The 23,778-nt window shown below is 40.8% G+C and overlaps 1 protein-coding gene across 4 annotated transcripts in view; it reads left to right on the top strand.

Moving 5' to 3' along the window:
• The first annotated feature begins 12,482 nt into the window (after positions 1–12,482).
• LOC308489220 (phospholipid scramblase 1-like) overlaps positions 12,483–23,778 on the top strand; it is a 35,054-nt gene continuing 23,758 nt past the window's right edge. For 2 of the 4 annotated variants that reach the window (XM_081030100.1, XM_081030099.1), the window contains exons 1-4: positions 12,614–13,015; positions 17,435–17,500; positions 18,441–18,466; positions 23,314–23,394. In XM_081030100.1, coding sequence (XP_080886226.1) covers positions 18,454–18,466; positions 23,314–23,394 — 94 coding nt within the window. In that variant the 5' untranslated portion in view covers positions 12,614–13,015; positions 17,435–17,500; positions 18,441–18,453. Of the gene's footprint in view, positions 13,016–17,434; positions 17,501–18,440; positions 18,467–23,313; positions 23,395–23,778 lie in introns of all 4 variants that reach the window. The other 2 variants (XM_081030101.1, XM_081030102.1) reach the window with 2 other exon arrangements.

Raw genomic sequence — 23,778 nt, 5'->3', positions numbered from 1 at the left:
ACCCTAGCACATTCTCATATTTTTTCTGCCTGTCCAAATGCTCTTCATCTTTTAATGTCAAAGTTGTTTATGCCTCAAAATTCTTCTCTAATTTTTTTTGTTGTTGTTGATATGCTTTTTTTTATTAAAGTTTATTTGGGTGACAATGGTTAGTAAAGTTACATAGGCTTCGGGTGTATAATTCTGTAATACATCATCTATATATCACATTGTGTGTTCACCACTCGAAACAGTTCTTCCATCACTTTTACCCTCATCTACCAGCACCCCCCACCCCCCTTACCATCTGGTAACCACTAACCACTATTGTCTGTGTCTATGAGTTTTTGTTTCTTTATTTGTTTGTCTTGTTCCTTTGTTGTTTCCAGTTTTATATCCCACATATCAGTGAAATCATATGGTTTTCTACTTTTTCTGTCTAACTTATTTTGCTGAGCATAATAATCCCAAGATCCATCCATGGTGTCACAAATGAAACTTTCATTCAGATTGTGTTTATTTTTCCATTCTCTTAATGCCAAAATACAAATGATAATGTTATTATGGAAATTAGCACACTCTATTTACATTATAGCTATTTATCTTCTATTTATGACTTGTCTTCTTTACTAGACTATGAGCTTCCTTTTGGCAGGCTCTGCCTCTGAATCATGTTTATCTGTCCCCAATAATGCCAAAAACAATGTGCCTTGCATATGGGTAATTTCAATAAATATTTCTTTTCTTATGGTGGAATAAATGAAAATTTTAAACGGAGACATGTAACACCTCAGACTTGACTAAAAAATCATCTTCAGAATTTTAAAATGGAAGTCCTGTCAACACTTCATGTAGAAGAAAAACAAGAGTTTTATTTAACTACAAGCTTAAGTAACTATTAAAAAGTCAGAGTTTTGTTAAGATAAATTGACAAAAGTATAATTTCTATAACAAAGGTGGTAGCTATGGCACTGCATATGTCAATGAATCCTCTCTCTTGGGTATTATAAACACTCTAGTAATGGATTCTAAACTTTAAAAACACTGGCGGGCTGGCCCGGTGGCTCAGGCGGTTGGAGCTCTGTGCTCCTAACTCCAAAGGCTGCCAGTTCAATTCCCACATGGGCCAGTAGGCTCTGAACCACAAGGTTGCCGGTTCAACTCCTCGAGTCACCCCCTGCAACTAAGATTGAACACAGTACGTTGAGCTGAGCTGCCTCGCGGATGGCTCAGTTGGATGGCTCAGTTGGTTGGAGCGTTTCCTCTGAACCACAAGGTTGCCGGTTTGACTCCCGCAAGGGATGGTGGGCTGTGCCCCCTGCAACTAGCAACGGCAATTGGACCTGGAGCTGAGCTGCGCCCTCCACAACTAAGACTGAAAGGACAACAACTTGGAAAAGAATGACTAAAAAACTGAAGACTGAAGAGTTCTAATTCAAGATAGCCATGTTGGAGACTCCTGAACTCACATCCCACAGACATGCTATCTACAGCTGTAAATGGAACATTCACTCAAATAAATCTAGAAACTAGCTGAGTAACTCCTATATATCTGTATCAAATCTCACATTCCATTAACCCAGACATTCTACTTACCATATTTATATTATCTATTGCAATTAGGCAAATGATGGCGGGAAACCCATATCAAACTGGTAGAAGAGGCTAAAACATAATCTCACAATAAACCTCACCACCATCATGGCTACACGCGAGGGAGAGAACTCACAATTCTCAGCATCTCTCTGAGTAATGAAAGGTATGATCCCACATCTGGTGCCCTAATTTTTACTACTTCCACCACATCTAACTTTGAAAAACAAAGGGGTTTGAGTCCACAAGACCCACAAGACTATAGAAAACTCAGAGCCAGTTTTTAAAAGACTAGCATGAACTCATATGGCTATACCCACAAGACCCAGAACAGAGGCAACAGACTGAAACACTCCCATTCTTTCCATGAAAGAGGCCTATTTGCTTATCTTAATAGCTGCAAACTTAGGGGGAAGCATTTATTTTAACATACATCAAGAGCTGACTGCTATACGTTCCAGAAACCAGGAGGTCAGTGGATAACATCATCATACTCTCCCTGCCCTTACACCGGGCCACTGGTATCACCGAAATGAGCTCATGCACATGTCTGAAGCCCTGGGTTTTGTCTTTACAAACATCAGACAAAATAGACTTTGAGCCAAAGACTGTAATAAGAGAAAAAGGTCATTATATAATGATAAAGGGGTCAATCCAACAGGAGAATACATTTGTAAATATGTACGCATCCAACATAGTAGCACTTAAATATATAAAGCAAATATTAACAGACTTAAAGAGAGAAATAAACAATATACAATAATAGTAGGTAACTTTAACACCCCACTTTAAGCAATAGATAGATCATTCAGACAGAAAATCAATAAGGAAACATTGGCCATAAATTACACGTTAAACAAGATGGACTTAAAAGATATTTCCAGAATATTTTATGCAAAAGAAGCAAGATACACATTTTTCTCAAGTGCACATGGAGCATTCTGTACAATATATCATGTTAGGCCACAACAAAGTTTTAATAAATTTTAAAAGATCAAAATCACATCATGCATATTTTCTCCACCACAACAGTGTGAAATTAGAAACAAATTAAAAAAAAAAAAAAAGAACTGGAAAATTCACAAATATGTGGAGATTAAATAGCATGCTACGGAACAACCAATGGATCAAAGAAGAAATCAAAAGAGAAATCAGAAAATATTTTGAGATGGGGAGGATCCAAAATGGCAGAGTAGATAAATGCTATGCTTACCTCCAATTCAAAATTACGACTAAATTATAGAAAAATCAACCTGGAGATCTATCTGAAATCTAGCTGAACAGAAGTCCTATAACAGGAGATATAAAGAAGAAGCCACATCGAAACTGGTAGGTGGGGCAGAGATGCACAAAGGCCTGCATTACACCTGCGTGTGGCAGCTGAGAATCAGGAGGGATATCTTGGCTGTGTAGGTTACCCCCAACCCAGAGGAGCAAAGGACCCCAGCTTCACATTGGGCTTCAGAACAAAGTACCAGTGCTTGGAAGAGTAGTCTACACAACATCTGGCTGTGAAAAACAGTGGGGATTTGGCTGAAAAACAATGAGGAGATCACCTGACCATCCGGGTGAGACAGAAGACTGTGAGAAACCTAGACATCCTCTTAAAAAGGCTGTGCACAGAGTCACCCACTCACAGGCACTCATCCTGGGCTCAGGTGGAAGGGAAGTGACTCAGGAGTAGTCAGAGACATACAGGGACAGACTGAGTTGTGTGACTGCAGGACGAGTGCTAAAGAGGCACCACCATTGTCCCTGTTTAGGATCCATCTCCTGTGCAGTCAGCAGGAGGGGTTATCTTTCCTGTGTTGCGCTCTCCCCAACATGGCCAAGTATGAACCTGCACTGGCCTGGTGAAGTCAGCTTGCTCCACCCTGGTGATTCCCTGGTAGCCTACCCCACCCAAATTGCACAATGCAGAGGCTCTTTTTCAACCAGAAGTCGGCCCTGTCTGTGTTGCACTGTTTCTTGTAAAACTCTTGTGGTTTGCAGGCCACAGGTGGGTGGCAGTTGGTCTCAGTGTGCTTTGAGACTTCTGTTGAGTAGCTCCAGACTCAGTACTGGCACCAAACCAAAATCAACCTTAAACTGGTAAACACTATTTACCCCACCCTGGTAACTACCTGAGATGCTGTCTCACCCAACTCACGTACCACATGAGGCTCTATCAGGGGCTGAGCCTTATCAGAGCTGGCAAACGGCAAAAGGCATCAGGGTTTCCTGGGCTTTTTGTGGAACTATCCCAGGCATGGTATTGGTAGCAGCCAACCTCCGTTCACAATGTGGTCACTCACTCCTGCCTCCACATCCAGCATAGGAAGCAACCAACACCGAATTATTTTGTAGCTCCTACCAGGTAGTCGCCGACCAGACACAGGCAATGGCTGACCTGAGCCTGTACCAGAGACCCTCCCAAGAGGTCTCAAAACCAGCATATCTAGAAGTCATCTTTGAACCACAGCAGAGCACTAGCCAATTAGGCTGACAAATGGCACACACAAAGTGCAGCTTCAGTGGCACCAAAGCCCTACCAGCAGCTTGAGCATAAGCTGTGGATGAGGCCAAACCCCACACCCAGTCGGACTGAGGTTCAAAACAAACCACTGATGTGCCAATAGAAATCAAGTCTCGATTATACAGGGGGGCACATACAACCCACACAAGGGACATTTCTGGAGCACCCCGACCAGGTGACCAGGGAGACTGTGCCACTGGGCCCCAAAGGACACCTACTACATCAGGCCACCCTGGGAGAGATAGCAAATTAACTGAATACGTAGAAACAAACAGAGAAAGGAAGCTAAAATGAGGTAAAAAAGAAATATGTCCCAAATGAGAGAACAGAAAAAAAAACTCCAGAAAAAGAACTAAACGAAATGGAGGCAAGCATACTACTCGATATAGAGTTCAAAACAATGGTTACAAAAATGGTCAATGAACTTAGAGGAAAAATAGATGAACTTAGTGAGAATTTCAACAAAGAGGTAGTAAACATAAGAAAAGACATAGAAAAAAGAACCAGTCAGGAAACAAGAATACAATAACTGAAATGAAGAATCCACTTAAAGGAATCACCATCAGATTAGATGAAGCAGAAAATTGAATAGAATCAGTGATTTGGAAGACACGATAGCAGAAAATACTCAATCAGAACAGAAAAAATAATCCAAACCAAAGTGAGGATAGTTTAAGGAACATCTGGGACAACATCAAACATAACGACATTCTCATCATAGGGATACCAGAGGGTGAAAACAAGTTGAAAACCTGTTTGAAGAAATAATGACAGAAAACTTTCCTAACCTAGTAAATTAAATATACATACAAGTCCAGGAAGCACAGAAAGTCCCAAACAAGATAAATCCAGAAAGACTAACATCAACACATTACAATTAAAATAACAAAGTTTAAAGACAAAAGAAAATCCTAAAAGCAGCAAGACAAAGGCAAGTAGTTACTTAAAAGGGAACTCTCAGAATACTGTGAGCTGATTTCTCAACAGAAACTTTGCAGGACAAAAGGGATTGGCAGGAGATATTTAGTTATGAAAAGCAAGGCCCTACATCAAGGCTATCATTTAAAATTGAAGAAGAGATAAAGAGCTTCCCTGACAAGAAAAAGCTAAAGGAGTTCATCACCACCAAACCAGTATTATAAGAAATGTTAAAGGGACTTCTTTAAGAAGAAGAAGAAGGGAAAACAAAAACACATAAATATAGATATATTTATGTCTGTCTCCCACGATGCTATGAACTGAATGGGTCCTCCCACAAAATCCATGTGTTGGATTCCCAACCCCCACTCATGCACTGTTGGTGGGATTGCAAATTGGGGCAGCCACTATGGGAATCAGTATGAGGTTCCTCAAAAAGTTAAAAATAGAACTCCCTTATGAACCAGCAATTGCACTTCTGGGTATTTATCTGAAGAAACACAAGACATTAATGTGAAAAGATATATTCACCCCAATGTTCACTGCAGCAATATCTACAATAGCCAAGATATGGAAGCGACTGTAATGCCCATCAATGGATGACTGGATAAAGAAGTGGAACATGTATACAACGGAATATTATCGGCCCATAATAAAGAATGAACTGTGACCATTTGTGACGACATGGATGGACCTAGAGGGTATTATACTTAGTGAATAAGTCAGACTGAAAAAGACAAATACCATAAGATCTCACATATATGTGAAGACTCTAAATAATAAAATAAATAAACAAAAAGAAACAGACTCATATGTAGATACAAAGACAAACTGATTGTTGCCAGAGGGGAGGGGAGTTTGGGTAGCTGGATGAACAAGGTGAACAGATTAAGAAATACAAATTGGTAGTTACATTACAGTCACAGAGGTATAAAGTGCAGCATAGAGAATATAGTCAACAATATTATAATAACTATGCATAGTGTCAGGTGAGTACTAGACTAATCGGGGGAATCACTGCATAAATTATATAAATTTCTAACCACTATGCTGTATACCTTAAATTAATATAAAATAATATTTAATGTCAAAAAAATTTTTAAAAAGAAAACTATTGATTAGTCACAAACACCAGATATGAGTCTGACAGCAATCATTGATAAAGAAATAATTCTAGCTCACAAACATAATGACAAAACCAGCAGCTAACCAGTCTTCTCCCAGATTTTCTTATACTTGAGCACAACTGCTAATTATAAATCTAAGCAGAAAAAAGGCTTTTGGAAATATTAAAACGAAGACTATTTTCTGCCACTATATATCCCCAATCATCAGCTAGACTATGGATTAAGAAAGATGATAGAGACCTCCTCAGAGAGCTTCACAGATAAAATAAGTTTCTGAAGCTACAGGTCAATTATTTTAAGTGAAATTGAACTGTTTTAGATTTCAAGTCTGTTTGGTTAATAAGTCCAATGGAAATTAAACAATGTTTAGTGATTACCATGTTTTGGTTTAAAATAACCATAAAAACAAAAGGGAAAAGACTGGAAGCATGGAAAATAATTCTACATAGTTTTTTAAAAATATAAGTGAAACTGTGTCAAGTGAGGGAATTATATTTAGATATTTATTATTTATTTGTGTATTTAAAAAAAAATATTGGGGAACAATGTTTTTCCAGGACCCATCAGCTCCAAGTCAAGCCATTATTTTTAATCTAGTTCTGGAGGGTGTAGCTCACCGACCCAGGTCGGAATCAAACCAGTGACCTTGGTGTTGTGCACACTGTGCTTTAACCACTGAGCCACCGGCCACCCCTAGATATTTATTTTAGTTAACTTTAATCCATATATTACTTAATTCCTTTCACTGAAATTCTGAACCCTTATGCCTGTTTTAAGTGATTAGAATAGGCTCTTTTCAGGCATGGAGAAAAGGTTTATCCTTTATTGGATTGTTTCAGAGTTAATTGTCTTCACTTCCCAGTCAAGTTACTGTTAAGACCAAGGGTTGTGAGCTGAATTGTGTAAACCTGAATTGAAACTGGACCTAATGAGTCCAGTTATTCTTGGAGTGCTGCAAGTATTTCCACTGTTTTAGTTAATGATTCAGCCATTTTCTGTGATAGGTGTTGGTGGATTATTAGTCTATAGGAGTTGTCCTTTTTCCTGTCCGCTAATACAGGAGTGTTACAAGGGGAACTAATGGGTTTAAGTAGCCCCTGAGAAAGAAACTTAGATATTAAAGGCTGAAGTCCAGCTGTTGTCTCAGGCCTTAAATGGTACTGCTTCTTGGGGGAGGGCGAAGGGAGGGGACCCCGTGAGGGATCCTCAAGACTAATGAGGACTGGAGTAGCATTTTTAGCCCGGCCAGGAACTCGGTGGCCCAGACCACTGGGTCAGTTTGACTCTCCCATGTAGGGGTAAGAGTATTCAGATGGCCTTCAGTTTGCGTAACTAACATTTGGAGGGATGGTGTTAAGATGGGATTTTCTCCTATAACTATTTTGGCACCTAACAATTGGAGAAGCTTCCTCTGGAGGAGAGGAGTTGAGCATTGAGGGACTACAAGAAGGGAATGAATGAAATAATATCCATCGCAGAGAGAGCCCAAAGGAGGAATGAAGTTCTTAGTGGTGGGCTTTCCCGCCACACCCAGGAGAGTGCAAGTTTGGGAGGAAAAGGATACAGAGAAGGCAATAAGGACAGAATAGGTGGCCCCAGTATCCAATAAAAAGGTTATTGTCCTAGCCACCACATCCAGATGTACCCTTGGCTCCAGTCCAGCAATGGTGACTTCTTGAGGTGGGACTGACTGGGGAGGCAGGCCAGTCCTGAGCTACCATCTGCAAGGCAGTCGCAGCCTCAGGTCAGAGGGCCCTTTGGCCCAAGGGACAGAGGGCTGCCCAAAGTCCTGCACTCCTGCATTCGTAGCAGGGCATTTGAGGAGGTTTATTACAATTCGGGCACTCCTTTGCCCAATGCCCTGCCTCTCGACACATGTGGCACTTAGTGTCTTATGGAGCAAGCATGCAGGGCCTGCAGGATGTGACTGAATGTCCTGCAAGTGCAGCCAGAACTTGGGCGTGCCTAACCACCTTCCATTCCTCCTGAGCCCTGGCCTCCATCTCCTGGTCACAGCTGTAAAACACCACATAGGCTGTGGTCAGCGTTTCATCTAGGCAAACCCCAGGTCTCTGGAGAAGCTTTTGTAACTTTCTCCTAATGTCAGAAGCAGATTGGGTTAGAAATTTGTCCTTTGATATCACTTGTCCCTCGTAAGACTCTAGATCTAGTTTAATATGTTTAATGAGAGCTTCCCTCAACCTTTCCAAGAAGGTAATAGGGGTTTCATCTGGGCCCTGGCTAATGGCAGACACCTTAGAATAATTAATGGCCTTTTGACAGCCCACCTTGAGTCCCACCTTAACACAGAGTAAGAAATGGTTTCTCCCCCACTTTGGGGAATTGCCATTGTAATCCCATTCAGGGTCCATGGGTGGGACAGCTGTTTCTCCTGTGGGGTATTTGTTGACAGATGTAAATTGTTAGAAAATGTTCTGGCCTCCTTAATTGCCTGTTCCTGTTCAATGTCTGACAAATTTTGTCCCAGAACTATCATCACATCTTTCCAGGGAGGTTTGTATGCTAAAGTAAGGTGTTGGAAAGCATCTATACATTTGTCTGATTGCCCGAATGTCTCCCAAGGTCAGTTTTAATTTGCCTGAGCTCAATGAGGGAGAGGGGTCTATTTATTAGTTGGGGGCCAATTTCTCCTGCTGTTTCTATCAAAGGCAAGAGCTTAGTTGTCTGAACAGCTTTAGGAGCAGAAGCAGGGGCCAGCAGTTCTGTTGGGGAGTCTGGGTACAGGGGTGTTGTAGAAGGTAGCCAAAGGGCCTTCTCTGGAGTCCCTGGGGCCGGGTTGGGTCAGTGAGCATTTGGGGGTCAGTAAGCACCGCCTTAGTAAGGCTAAGTTACACTTTTTACATAAATCTCTACCACCCCTTTAATAGAAAAATACTTGTATAGAAGGAATATCTTACCATTTTCCAAGACATTTACAAAAGGAGCTGAATTGTAGAAATGTGTTATAGTTTAGGGTCCCATTAAGAGGCCAAACCTCCCTTTCCCCTAGTTGGTATTGGGACCAAACTGTGTTACAAAAAAAAAAAAAAAAAAAAGATAAGTTGGCCTTTAAATTTTGAGGATCAAATTGCGACCAATTAGAAAGGGTACATCTCAAGGGCCTACCGGCGGGAATGGATTCTTGATTCCCCATCTAGAAAAGGGAAAAATTAGCTGGGGCGAGGCAAGACTGCCCCTCGAGAAGTGGCAAGACTATCCCACCTCTTTTCTGGATTTCTGGGGGTTGAGAAAGAATCCTGGTAGTTACCATGTTCTTCTAGGAGTCAAAAAAGGCTTGGTCAGGAGGGGGAAATTATAGAGGGCTAATAGTCAAAGCCCAGGGTACGACTTTGATTATTCCATTCAGAAGGAAGTACTCAAGCCCTCACGCAAGCAGTCATCTCCTTGTTCCTCCATCTCAGTCTGCTGGTATTAGCATTACCCGTTGTCGGGCAATGCTAAGGTCTTGTTCTTTTTGAACAAGACCTCAAGGGATTGGAGAGGCAAATTTGAGAGGTAGGAGAAAAAGGTCTGAAAAGGTTGAGAATCTCCTCTGAAGGTGGGAAAGGCAAGATAAGCTTGCCGACCCTTACTCACTGCCATTCAAACAACTGGAGACAAAAGATGCAATCCAAATCATGGCACCAAAATGTGACCAGAGTCTCAGTTCTTCTTGCTGACACAGTGAAGAATCAAAGGTCAGCAAGCTGATTAATATGCAAGCAGGGTTTATCAGTGATACATTCTTAGGGAAGAGGTTGGGGAGAGGGAGAGAGAAAGAGAGAAAGAAGCCTGGGTCCCGGATGTTAGTGATATGTTCTTCGGGAAGAGAATGGGCCTAGCTGAGGTGAGAGAGGGAAAGGGGGAGGGGGGCAGACAGAAAGAGAGAGAGAGAACTCGTGAGCAAGAGAGCTGGTCTAAAAAAAAAAAAAAGGGTGAGAGAGCTTGCAGAGGACCTATAGAGGGAGTTACCTGTTGATTTGGGGGCAGAGAGGAGGGTGGGGGAGGTGGTGTATGCTCTTTCACAGGAGGGCATGACCTCCTAAAATGGGTGGAGGTCTGTTGACTTATCTTGCTCCTTATCTTGCTCCACACCACCTCTTATCATCTGTTATTGTAAAAACAGATATGTGGCTGGAGGCAGTTAATCAAAGCTACTTATGAGCTTTTTCTGTAGGCACTATGGACCACCTCCCACCCTTCCTCCTCCTACGGTTTCTAACTTCTACCTAACAGTAGGATGGGTAAAGAAGGTGAAGAAATTAAGAAGTACAAATTTCCAGTTATAAAAATCATCATGGGGATATAAAGTACAGTATAGGGAATATAGTCAATAATATTGTAATAACTATGTATATTATCAGTTGAGAACTAGACTTATGGGTGGTCACTTTGTAAATTATGTAAATGTCTAATCACTATGTTGTATACCTGAAACGAATATAACATTGTACATCAAATGTAATTCTTAAAAAGTTGTCCTGATGTTAAAAACAAATAAATAAACAAATGTCAAGGAAGAACTCATACTGGATGGCCTGAGGTACAGAAAACTTTCTAAAATAAGATGCAACGCTTAGAAGTCAAAAGTGAAAAACACAGTAAAAGATGATTAAAAATGAAAAGTATGTATTGTTAAAGCAAGTTTAAATGTGACACAATCCGGAGATTCACTGAGCAAAAAAAAAAAAAAAAATTGTACTCTATTAAGAAGATGAGGATTGAATTTACAATATATACAGAGCACAACAAATCAGCAACGGGAAAAATGTCCTAATCCAACAGAAAACTATGTATTAAATATCAGATATTTCACAGAATAAAATGGTAAAATGTTTAGCAATAATATAAAAAATTACTCAACATTACTAACAACCCGATTAACAAAAACAATAATAATAACATAATACTTGCCAATCAGAATAACAAACATTTAGAAATGATAATCAGGAGGTGGCGATACGTGGTAAAAAAAGCATTCTCATGTTTTATTGGCAGAACAGAATAAGTTTCTAAAGTGTGTACAGAAAAATAAGTGCAAGGACGATGACTACAACACAATTTGTAATTATGAAATTAGAAGCACAGTACATCTAAATGATTAGATCAATGATATAGTTCAGTGTTAAAGGCAAGGGATTTCCAAGAAGTTTCATAAAGTGAAAACACAGCAGATAATATTTTGCATAAAATAATCCTGTTAACATGAAAAAAAAAAACTATGTACTGTTAGGCACGGCCAGAGGCATGAGTCACAGGAGACCAAAATTTGTCTATTAGAATTTATTTGGTGTGTTTGAGCTGTGGGAGGTCAGGCTAGAAAAGACCATAACCTTTTGGAGCAAAAAGGGGTATGGAGGTTTACAGGAGGGGGTCAACGAGGTTGTTACCCCTTCATTGCTTCAGGGGGTTTTCCTTGCATTGTCTCTAGAAACCAAGGGTTTTGTTTGGGACCTGACCAAGCCCTCTGGCTCCACACCCTGCTCCTCCTGCCTCGGTCCAGACCTCCCAGGCCCTCCCAGGCCGGCTGATCACAAGCCCCTAAAACTGGATAGGAAGGTTTCTACTTTCTAGGCGGCTTCTCCAAGCCTAAAGCAAACACAAGCCTGCATGTACAAGGTACAGAGATAAGATGGCTTTTAAGATAAGAAGGTTCCTGTTCCCCCCCCCTAAATATGGCCTAACATGTACATTTATGTATATAGTATTTATTGAGTACTTACTGTGTGGCAGGCATCAGTCTAAACTTTTTGTATTTTAGTTTCCTTAATCCTCATAAAAATCTTTGAGGCAGATATTATTACTACCTTCATTTTACAGATTAAAAAGGAGACACAGACTGTAATTTGCACCAAGTCACAGAAATGAGAAGGGATTCAAACCAGGTTGCTTGGTTTCCTCCCTCCTTTTTCAGTCATATTTTCTCAATTTCACTATCCCTTCCAACTCCTTTCTTCTCTCCTGCCACCTACCTTCTCTCTTAGTAAATTTTCAAATGTTTCTTAACAGTGTCATGGGGAGAAAAGTGGGGGTGCAGAAGGTATGTTTTACTTATTTTCTCTACATTCAGCTTTACTGTGTGGAAGATCATGTATCGCTTTTGTAAATGAAAATTTTAGAGGAAAAAAGAATGAATCCTTCAGTTCAGTTCAACAAATATTTGTTTATTGGGCTTGGTTGCCACTCCCGGAGGGGCCTGAAAAACTAAACATTCTAAACACATCAGGTCGGTTTGACCCTTAAACGAAGTTAACATCGTTTTGTGGAAAGAAACAGAGACAGAGACAAAGAGCAAAAGAGCGAACGTGAAAAGACGTCACGAAGAAAAACAAGCTGGACCCCTGGCCTTTGGACTCAGCACGGGTCACTCCTTCCAGCGGGAATCTGCGGGTGGAGGTCAAGCCGGGGTGAAGGAATTTCCCCGCAGTCGGGTGCTCTCGGCCCCACCCCGGAGGCGAGCACTCCGCCTTCAGGACTTTCCGCATTCTGGCCAGTGTTGACTTCCCCATCAAATGCAAAACCGACACTTGTGGAGTCTCTGAGAGTAGGAAAGGGGGCAGGGAGGCGTCTCCGCGCCCGCCCCCTGGGAGGTCGGCCTCGAGGCAGCGCGCCCGCCCTCCGGCAGCCCCGCGGGACCCCGAGCTCCCACGGGGACTGGCTAGACAGACCCTTTTGTGTACGTAAGATCCAGGAAACGAAACCGAGAGCCGGGTTTTCCGCGCGGCGCAGCGCCCTCGGAGGCCCCTTCGCGGTGACTTCAGGGAAGGTCGTGTAAGGAGCCGCGCTGAGCTGCCGAGGAGCCCGGGGGACACAGCCACCGCCCGGCGCCCGGGTCCCGGCCCCCGTCTCGCCCAGCGCCGCCCCGGAGCAGCAGCAGCCACAGGTGGGGAGGGGCGCCCTCCGTCCTGCCGCGGGCACGGGGCGCGGGGACCTGTGCGGGCCCCAGGCCTCGGGGGGGCCCGGGGGCGACTTGTGACCGAGGGGCACGAGGGCTGGCGGGTTGTGATTGCGCTGAGGTTGGGGGGTAGGGGGTAGGGGTTGGGGTCCCAGCGGTCTCGGGAAGCCACCCCGGAAGTGGAGCGGGGGCGCTTTGAGGGTCCCCGGGTGACCTGGTAGAGACTCTACCAACGATGGTGTTGCCTTCCCTGCGAACATCCCTTCCCAGCGGACAGCAGTCCCGAAGCGGGGCAGGAACCTGGGCTCCGGGGAACCCGCCGGCACAAGGTGGGGTGTTACAAGGGACGGCGAATAGAACCTGCCGGCGGTCACTTAACAGCAACTAGGAATTCCGTGCAGCGGGAACTGTGCTGGGCCCCCTGGGACACCAGGAGCATTGGAGAGAGAGGCGGCGTGTAGCGTCCAGGAGGAGACCGTCCTCTCAGCAGTCACCTGCGGACGCCAGTCCTGCCTCTGCTGCTGGTATCTGGGGACTCCGAGCCAGTTTCTTCTGCATGTGCGTTCGTTCCGCACCTCATCTCTGAAACTGTAACTATTAAAAGAGTTTAGAGTCTGACAGGTATCAGTGTAACTTCGTTAGACAGGGTCTGGCACTGCAGAAAAGACTCAGTGAAAGCTTTTGTTATTTTCTATATTTGATGAAGTTCCTGCTTCTCCCAGCTTACTGCCTGGTTCCCGTGTGGTTTTGTTTATGCATTTATTCCTGGAAGTGCTGGCATGCTCACTACCCAGTTCCAGGAAGAGGCAGAAAACGAGTGTTTCTCCTAGTTTAGTAAGATTAGGTACAGGGTTAGTACCGCACAGGTAGGTTTCACTTAGTGTGAAATGTCAGGCGATTTGGGGTCCCCTTTTTCTCCTTTGAACTTGTGTAACAGCAGAAGTGTCTCCTAATACCACACTGGTGAGTAGGACAATTGTAGCACTTTGAACACGGAAGAAACACAAGGGATGTTAGTGAAATGAGTGGATTTCTGCAGTTGGGTAGAAAGGTGGCCTGTGAAATAACTAGGTCGAGATTAAGCAGCCTTCGCATGTGCAAGAGAGCTGTTTTGTCTGACTGAAAGGAATGGAACTAATAATTCTGTACACACATTGTTGAATCAAAAAGCACCAATCAAGCGCTTTGTCCTGGACAAGACAGGCCATGCACTGGCCTTCGAGAACTTAGAGTGCAGCTGGGGAGACGGTGAAGGTGTAACAAGCTGTGCACCTCTCCATCTTCATGTCTCGTGGTCTCTAACACACAGACCTTTCATGCCCTCGAATGAAAGGAGCTCTCTGCAGCCTCAGGACTTCTACATACTGAGTGTCCTGTCTACAATGCCTCACCCCACCCCACCCCCACACCTTCATGGCCTGGTTGATTTCAGACTTCAGCTCTCAAATCTGTCTTTACAACCCCCTCAACCACCACCTGAACTATGTAGTGCCCCCATAACTCCTTGTTATAGCACCATTATATTTATTTATAGCATTTAGGGTATTTCTAATAATATAATCTGTCATTTTGTTCTAGTGATTGCTTTCACTATGCATTCAGTCAGTATTCTTTGAAAAAGGGCACAAACTTTGTACCAACTGCATATTTATATACATACTTGTATATATGAACATGTGCATTATAATATGTGTGTGTGTGTGTATATACACACACTATTATACTTTCTTAAACAGTGCTAAGTTGAAAAAGCCCAAGTACTGTAGTTAATCAGTACTAGTAATTGTACTTTTCATTTTCCAAATTTTGAATTTTAAAAAAACTTTCACCTGTCCTGGTAAAAATAAAATAGCCTTGCGTAAGTTTGAAATTTGCAAGAAAGATACCATAAATACAGTCTTTTAGTAAATTTTACTGAAATTTGACAATTTGAGAGAATTTTTTTTCAACGAATCAAGGACATGAATGCAAAGGACATGAATCATTTTAATTCAACTAGTTAGTGAGATGTGTAACATTAAGTGACCATTCACTCTTTGGGTGTAGTTTCCTTGTTTGTTAGGAGGAAAGGAAACAACTCAAATTTGTAGGGTGCTCTGAGTTGTCAGGAAAAGCTTTTCAAGAGAAATAACCCAATCAAACTAGGATAACTGACCTAAAGTTTAGTTTTGTTTCTTTTGTCTGTTTAGTTTATTTGTTAGTGCGGTAGAACACTTAAGCACTACTCTCACAGTTGGTCCCAGTTGATGTAATACCTACTTTTTTCTTCACTGTTTACTATAAAATGCTCCCCCCAAATGGTTCTGAGCTTATTTTTTTGTTTCCTTCAACTCTAAACACAGGATTGGGTCTTTACAGGAAGACTCCCTGGTATCAGGAACTTTGATTTGTAAATGGGTTTCAGTCACCCCACTTCCACCCTATACCTTGCATGTAAGGTGGACTTGTGTACTCAAATGCTCGACGACGTCTGGGCCACCTGGATGTATAAACTCATCTGTTTTTGCTCTGCTTATCTTTTACCAGAACCATAGTTCAACAGATGAAATATTTTTGTCTTTAGATGTTAGCTGAAGCTTTTTAGATGCACAAAATTTACCTACAAGCATAAGCTACAAAAACATGGAAATTATTTTACTTGGGACTTACCTCAGCAAGTGTTGGGTTCTCCACGTATTGTTTGGAAGTTAGGGACAGAGAATTCTGTGATTATTTTTAAAGCAGTTAACATTTTGCTAAAATAATTAAGAGCATATATGCCCATCTTGGGACTCTGAGAAAAAAGTGTTAATTGATTTGTTTTTAGGCAATTGGAAAGTAAGTTGGGATAAATAATCCAAACCTAGTTTTGCCTAGTTTGTGGGCAGAGTAGTATTAGGGTTTTTTAAAATGAGGGATATTTCCCCCTGGGGTTCCAGATTTTACATTAGTATTTATTGAAAGCAAGGAGATGGAAATTTCAGGACCACACGAGATGAAGGATTTCACTGTAATGTGAATTGGGGAACGATAACTGGATCTCAGCTGCCCTTTTTCTCCTCTCTGGTGATAAAAGTTTATAATTATCAAATTTCCCAAAGCACCAGTGGGCTTTATGGTGTCTGATAGAATAATTTTGACAGATGTATGAAATACAGTATATGATGCCTTCATCTCAGAAGCCCTCACTTCACAGAGCAGGAAGATGTGTGTAGTAATCACATTATAATTTGAAGTTCTGTATTTGTCCTGAAGTAATTAAGACTGCAGTGGTACAATATTTAATATGACTGTTAAGTTAGTTAAAGGCCATAGAAAAAAAGTTTTTTCTAAATAATATTTTGTTTGAAAGATTTTATTGGGGAAGGGGAACAGGACTTTATCGGGGAACAGTGTGTACTTCCAGGACTTTTTTTCCAAGTCAAGTTGTTGTCCTTTTAATCTTAGTTGTGGAGGGCGCAGCTCAGCTCCAGGGCCAGTTGCCATTGCTAGTTACAGGGGGGACAGCCCACCATCCCTCAGGATTCGGAGGAGTTGAACTGGCAACTTTGTGGTTGAGAGCCCCCTGGCCCATGTGGGAATCGAACCAGCAGCCTTCAAAGTTAGGAGCACTGAGTTCCAACCGCCTGAGCCACTGGGCCGGCCAATAGAAAAAAATTTTTAACTAATTATATTAAAGAGTGGTGTCCTATGAGCATAAAAACTTCAGCGATGTCCAGTCCAACCTGTTAATTAAGGGATCTTGCCTATTTCTACTCCAGAACTTCAGTCTTTTAATTTTATAGATCTGTTAGCGTACTCTTAGCATATTTTAAGTAATGGGTATTACATTAATGCATAATCTTTCATCATGGAAATGTGAAGTTGATAAAAGTAATCATAGCATTTCGTACGTATCAATTTAATCTCCTTTTATTTTTTTCCTATGACAGAACCTAAAACATGAATGTGGCTATGAAAACTTTTAGCCAACTTTGGTTACATGTGTTTGTTAGCTTATTAATCATCTTACAGGTTAACTGAAGAAAAGCATATATTTTAATCTTTTTGCCCTTCAAGCCTGAGGAGGTCCACAGCAGGTGGTTTCTGACTACCCTGTTTCCCCGAAAATAAGACCTAGCCAGACAATCAGCTCTAATGCGTCTTTTGGAGCAAAAATTAATGTAAGATCTGGTGTTTTATTATATATTATGTTATGTTATATTATATTATATTATTATTATAATATTATATTATCCCGGTGTTATAGTAAAATAAGACTGGGTCTTATATTAATTTTTGCTCCAAAAGACACATTAGAGTTGATTGTCCGGCTAGGTCTTATTTTCGGGGAAACACGGTAGGTGATGAAAACTGGGGTTACTACTATTCTCAGAAAATCCAGAAAGTCAAATAAATAACTCAAACAAATTTTTTGCTTTATTCCAGGGCCACATGAACTCATTCTGAATTGTTCAACCATTGCTGAACTTCTTGGGTACATATAATTAAGAGGTAACTATAATTGGAATGTACTTGAGAGTTTTACTAGATTAATGAAATTTTATGCTTAAAGTAGGCAGTGATAAATAAAATTAAATTAAAAGGAAAAGAGGGACATGATTTCTTCTTGGGAACACCAGATTTTAATAAAAGGATATACCTACTGTTGAGGGATCAGTTGAATTTTATGTACTGTTTAAGATAACACAGCAGGAGGAGATAATAAAGTGGAAGCCAAGGCTGGAGAGGGCCTGGGAAGGAAAGGACTGCTTCATATTAATGTGTGGGTCCAAGATAAAACACGTTACAGAGTTTTTGCCTCACATGTTAATTGTAATTAACACGCATATAGGGGGTTGGGAATTCAAGTGGAGAGATAGGGAAAGTAGTGACTGGATAGTGGTGGGAAAGACTAGGATGGGTTCGAGGTGCTGGAAGGCAGCAGTACACTTAGTACGATGGTTTTTATTACTATTTTTCTGTAGAAACAACAAAACACAAAGTTTTGGTTGGATTGTCATTGTACTACAACTGACAACCCCTGGGAGTGGGTTCTCTGGCTAAAAGCATGTCTTAAAGCATAGAACAAAAGAGGCCTCTTCAAATTTCCCATTCAAGTTGGGTAGACCGTATACATAGGACTGAAATTTCCAGAGATGTTTGCAGTAGTGTGACCTGATAGGTAACCTTTCTTCTTATTTTGGACCATTTCTGGAGCCCAGCCCTGAGCTGTTCACCACCTGGGCTGACCCACAACTTCAAAAGTCCTAATCAGAAACATAGCAATAGGAATGGATCAAGACTAATGTGTTTAAATGACCAGATTCTGGTAAACTAGAGGAATAGAAGAATATCTTATGTATATATATAGTATCTGATTAACTTGTTTTAACAGTCATATTTGACCTATAAAATTGTAGACGATGTATTAATATCAGGACTTCTTTTTCAGAACTCTTTAAATCATGGACAAACAAAGTAAGTAAATTAAGTGTGTTTTTTTTTCCTATAATGTTACATCTGTTGTTAATATGTTACTTGTCATATGTTTTATTCAGTTTCTGAAAGGATATAATTTACTGTTTTTTATGCTTCCAGAATCCAGTCTACTTCAGTGTTCTGATTATAGAGAAAATACACACAAATATTCACTACCACTAATTTTTCCTTTAAAAATAAAAAAGCCTTGGATAAACCCAAGAAATTTTAGGCTTTCTGGAAAATATGTTGTATAATTTATACTGTATCCTATCTAGATCAGTTTTCCCTTTTCTATGTGTATTTCATATACATAAAGAGTACTCAAATTATATTAATTCACAGATGATAAATTTAATGTCAGTTCATTGTAATAAAAATCCTCGGATACGTCACAGATATATATTTCTTAACATACGTATGTGAATAGTTTTAAATAAATACCAATCATTTATTCTGGCTTTTTTTCTTCCAAGAAAATTCTAAATAAATTGAGTACTGACAAAACGTAATAAAATAATATGCCTGTTTGAAAATCTAAGGTTCGGGAGAGAAAAACAATACATAAGGGGGAAAACATGAAAAATGAAACCCTGTTTTCTGAAAGGATTTTGTTAGGCACAGCCAGAGGAATGAGTCGCGGGAGACCAAAATTGGTCTATTATTAGAATTTATTTGGCGTGTTGGAGCAGTGGGAGGTCAGGTTAGAGAAGACCCTAACCTCTCGAGTAAGAGAGGTATGGAGTTGTATAGGGGGAGGGAAGCAGCAGGTCTGTTCCTCTTCAGTGCGCATCACGAGCAAGCAGGGAGCAGGACAAGAGGGCTTCTAGGATAAGACGGTTTCTGCTCCTGGCCTAACAGCTCCAAGTTTTGTTTTCTAACCCAGATGTAAATCTCTTCGGCCTGTAGTGGAATTTTCTGAGTTCGGCTTTGTCTGTTGGGATTGGGGGAAGGTACAGTTAAGCCGGTTATCAGGACCGTTGCATTTGTTCTGTAGATTTAAGTTGGAACCAGGAGTAGATCCCCTACAGATGCAAAATCTCTCCCAAGTCACAGCGCCAGCACTGGGCCGAGGTAAACAGAATCATTGAAACTGGTCTGCATAGTAAATGTATAGGAAGCAGAATCATTAAAATGCAAAGAAAGACAGGAAAGCTTTCAAAAAGTTCCAAGCTAAATTACACTTGTTAAAATCAAATTAAACCAGTGATCTAAATCTTAAAATAGAAGATTTCGTGCCACTGTTACCAGAGAGCAGGCCCTTCTTGGCACGGTGTCCAGGTTCTTGGCACATTGAGCAAAGAATTAAACGAGACACAGAAACACAGTGGTGAAAGAGCAGTTTATTAGAAGAGAAAGTACATTCCAAAGGGATAGGAGTGGACCTGAGCAAAAGCATGGCTCAAAGGGCGCCCACTGGCGAGGACTTGGAGTTTTTATTTTCTTTCCTCTAGGATGAGCTGTTCCTCTCCAGGCCCGGAACCACTTGATTGACACCTTTGATTGACAAGGGGCTATTACCTCATCTTTGATTGTGCATGTGCCTTCCCAGAATTCAGTCTGTTATAATGATATTAATGAACGTCTGGGCATATGTATGATATTATAATGATTGTATAATGAAGTTGTAGCCTTTACTGCTCAGGTGTAAGTGACCGGTCTAATTAAGTTAGATAAAGGAAGAATTTTGGCGTAGGGGGCGTTCTCTGGGTGGTGCTCCCCATAGGCCATGTCAAACATGCAGGAATGTTTGGAGACCCCATTCCTAACTCTAACCGTCTACCTTGTTTCCCCTGAGAGGCGTGGTCCCCATAAATCTGTGAGAAGTTGAGGTCTCTTCTCCTGTATCTGCTTCCTGCTTAATGTGGTTGTTGTCCCTGCCTTTTGGGGATTCATGGAACTCTTGCCCTATCTGATCGTAAATGAGGGGAAGAGGTCTTGAGTGCCATCTTGGTCGGGGTGCACTGGAAGCCTTACTGGGACATTATTCATATCCTGATGGCCCCTAGGTGAGGAGAGATAGATTCCAGTTAATAGATTAAGAGCGCTGGCCCTAGGAACAAGACCCATTGTTTATCCCAGTGTTAGGTCTGGAGTGGCCTGGAGAGAATGCTGGGCCATAATGATTACAATCAGCAAGCTTAAGTCACAGGCTGCTAGATAGTTAATTGAAACAAGGGGCAAGAGACATTTTATGACTTAAGCTAGGAGCAATCTTTAGGATTAACAAACTGATTTAAAAAGGAATTAAGATCAGGGACTAGGGAGCTAAGAAACTAGGGAAAAGGAGACTTAAAATTTCAATAGTGGGGGAGCTCTCCTGTATCCATCATTACAATCCCATCTTAACAGGATTTATATTCTGTATATTTTTGTGTAGGTAGCCAAAGATGTTTATCTCTTAATACATTGTCAGCCTTACTACATATAGTATCATTTCTTAGGACTAGAAACCTTGGCTTTCCTTTAGGAAGTTTCATGATCTTCTCTTATTGTTTGCCTTGTTGATTTAATTTTTAACGAAACTCAAAGTGTTTTAAAGGTAAATGTATATAGTATTGGCTGTTTTGTTTGCTATAAGCTCCAGGATGCTTCAAATCACTTAAGAAAGATTCTTTTGGCCACAGTCACCTTTAAACGCTTCAGTTTCATATATATAAATTATGCATGCATATGTACACATAAATGGAAATGAAATTACTTATGTATATAAATACAAACACCTTCACACAATGCAACAGCCTTGTAACCGAAGGCCAAACGAGTCCGGGGCTCGTACTGCCTGCACCGCTCAGCCAATAGACCAACATAGGAGTTGGGCTATCGAATAAGCATTTATTATCAGAGCACCACAGGTCTGAGAAAGCAGCAGGTTAACCTCCAATAACTGCCTTAACATTCTCAGACTGGCTTGGGGTATTTAAGGGAAAATCAGGGTACAATCAGGCTGCATGACGTCCTACGGGTCTTTTCTCCTTTCATGCTGTCCCCCTCTGTCATCTTATCTGTTGTGGTGCTAGTGGTCCAGAAGCCATGGAGAGAGTAACTTGGGAAAATGCTAAGCTATAAAGTTTGTAATTAGCAAGCGTCTACAAGGCGATCTTCTAAGATGAGGAGCCGGAACCCATCCCGGCAGCATTGAGCTCAGCCACAGGAGGTGTGAAGCCCACGTGGAGGGGGGCAGGGCATCCTGGAGGCATTCTGAGTACAGGAGGCCTTCACTATGATTTTATAGGTTATTTTAAGTTGCATTTCACAAATTCATCTATAATTCATATGCTCTTTGGTCTTCTTGACTACTTACCCATTCACGTATTTTCTCTGTATGAATTCCCACTGAAAATCTTGAAATCAGGATCATTGCTGCAGTACTAAACCTTCAGAGATTACCAGACCCTCATTTCCTGAATCTGTGAGGTCATGGATATATGTGTGTGTTTACAGTTGTTCAAACAATGGTACCTGCTCAGGTGCCAAAATGTAACATACCATTTAAGGGTAGGTCTATAAGTCAGACTTGAAGTGTGTTGTCTTGAGATCTGCTGAGTCCGGTCCCATTGTCTCCAACACAGGTTGGGAGTGGGGGCTGTGGGCAGAGCCCTGAGAGCTAGAGAACTAGCTATGTCACTCACCTGAAGCTGACGAACAGAAGGATGGTTGGGATGGAATGGTGGTGGTATTTCAGAGATCTGTGATACTTCGGGGTATGTTGCAGTGTCTGTTCAGGGAAAGGCCCCAATGGAAGTAGAGGATGCTCTGTTCCCTGAATTCGCACAGTCTCCCTGGACTCCATTCTGCTGAAATTATTATGAAGCGATTGAATGGAGGAAAAAGGGGGCTCACAATCCAGCCTTCCTGCTGAAACCACAGTGTTGCATGACCTTTGAAGATTCATGAAGGAGAAGCATACATAAAGTGGATCAGATGGAAAGTTTGACCAGCCTTTTCTCCTATGTTGATACCATGTCCTCATGATTCAAAAAGAAAGTTGAATTTACAGTTAGTAAGTCATAAGGAAAGAAAGGAGGACATGATAGAAGTGGAATGTCCACTAAATCGTAAGTTCCATGAAGGCAGAGTTAGTGTAGCCCCAGAGCCTTACTCGGGTGAAACAGGAGATGCTCAATAAATGTTTATTTTCTGGCTGGGATGATGGCTAAATGAATGACTGGAGAAACACAAATATGAAGAACTAGGAGGTTAAACCACTTGTATATATATTAAGATTATTCAAGGCACATTGATTAGCAGATAATGTTTAATAATGTTTGTTGTAATTAAGTCATTTATTATTTTTGTTGGTCAAAATCAGTCAAATATTGGAAATTCCTATGGTTCAACCTTGTTAGGATAGTTCCGGAGTAAGCATAAAAAGGATATTTAAATATAAAAATACTTGCAATATTTTAAATATTTAAAACATTTCTATAGCAATGATTATAGATATCTTTAAAATCATCCATAATCCTTCCATTACCATCCTCATATTCCACCTACTTTTATTTATCTCTTTCTTCACAATCTATATGTGGTTTTAAAACAGTATTTTTCTAATACCAACAAACTCTAAGTATGGAAGTGAACACTCATTAGGCATATTTGAAAACTAGAAATTCAACCCAAATAACTGAGCTGTCACATTTTATCCAAAAGGGAATTTGTTTAAGACAGGATTCTATGCAAAATAACTGATAAAAGGCACAGCTTTTGTTAAGTGAAGAATTCACTCCATTTCAATATAGTACAAGATCAGCTTAATGAAAACTATCTATCTACAGACATTGTATTTTTCTTTCTAATAAATATTTATTAAAGCAGATATACGTTTGCCTCTCCTTGAATTACAGATGCGCAAATGAATGCTCCTCACCCAGGAACAAATTTACCAGCTGGGTATCCCCCTCAGTACCCTCCAGCAGCATTCCAAGGTAAAACATTGTTTAAAGAATACAAGCCAAAATTAATCAATTATTGATATCCCTCAAAGGATGTGTATGTGTGTATTTATTGTATTAGTGCATTTTGTTGAAAGTGCAATCATGAAATTGGCAGCCTAGTTCTGCATTTGTTTTGTTTGGCTGTGTATTATCGTAAATATCATTAATTTTTGTTTATACAAGATAGTAAAGGTGTAGAGTTAATAAAAATAGTAGTGAGTTTACCTTTGAAAAATGAAATACAAAGCTGCATATAAGTTAAATCCCAAAATACATATATTAAGTAAAAGATTGTATTGATTCTCCATAAGTTTGGAAAATTGTGATCATGTAATCACATTTAGAAGATTTATCCCTGAGTGTTTTTGAGTCATG

The sequence above is a fragment of the Rhinolophus hipposideros genome, assembly GCF_964194185.1.
Source record: "Rhinolophus hipposideros genome assembly, chromosome: 2".
Lineage (NCBI taxonomy): Eukaryota > Metazoa > Chordata > Mammalia > Chiroptera > Rhinolophidae > Rhinolophus > Rhinolophus hipposideros.
The sequence above is the reverse complement of the archived record's forward strand: the minus strand, read 5'-3'. Positions and strand labels throughout refer to the sequence as shown.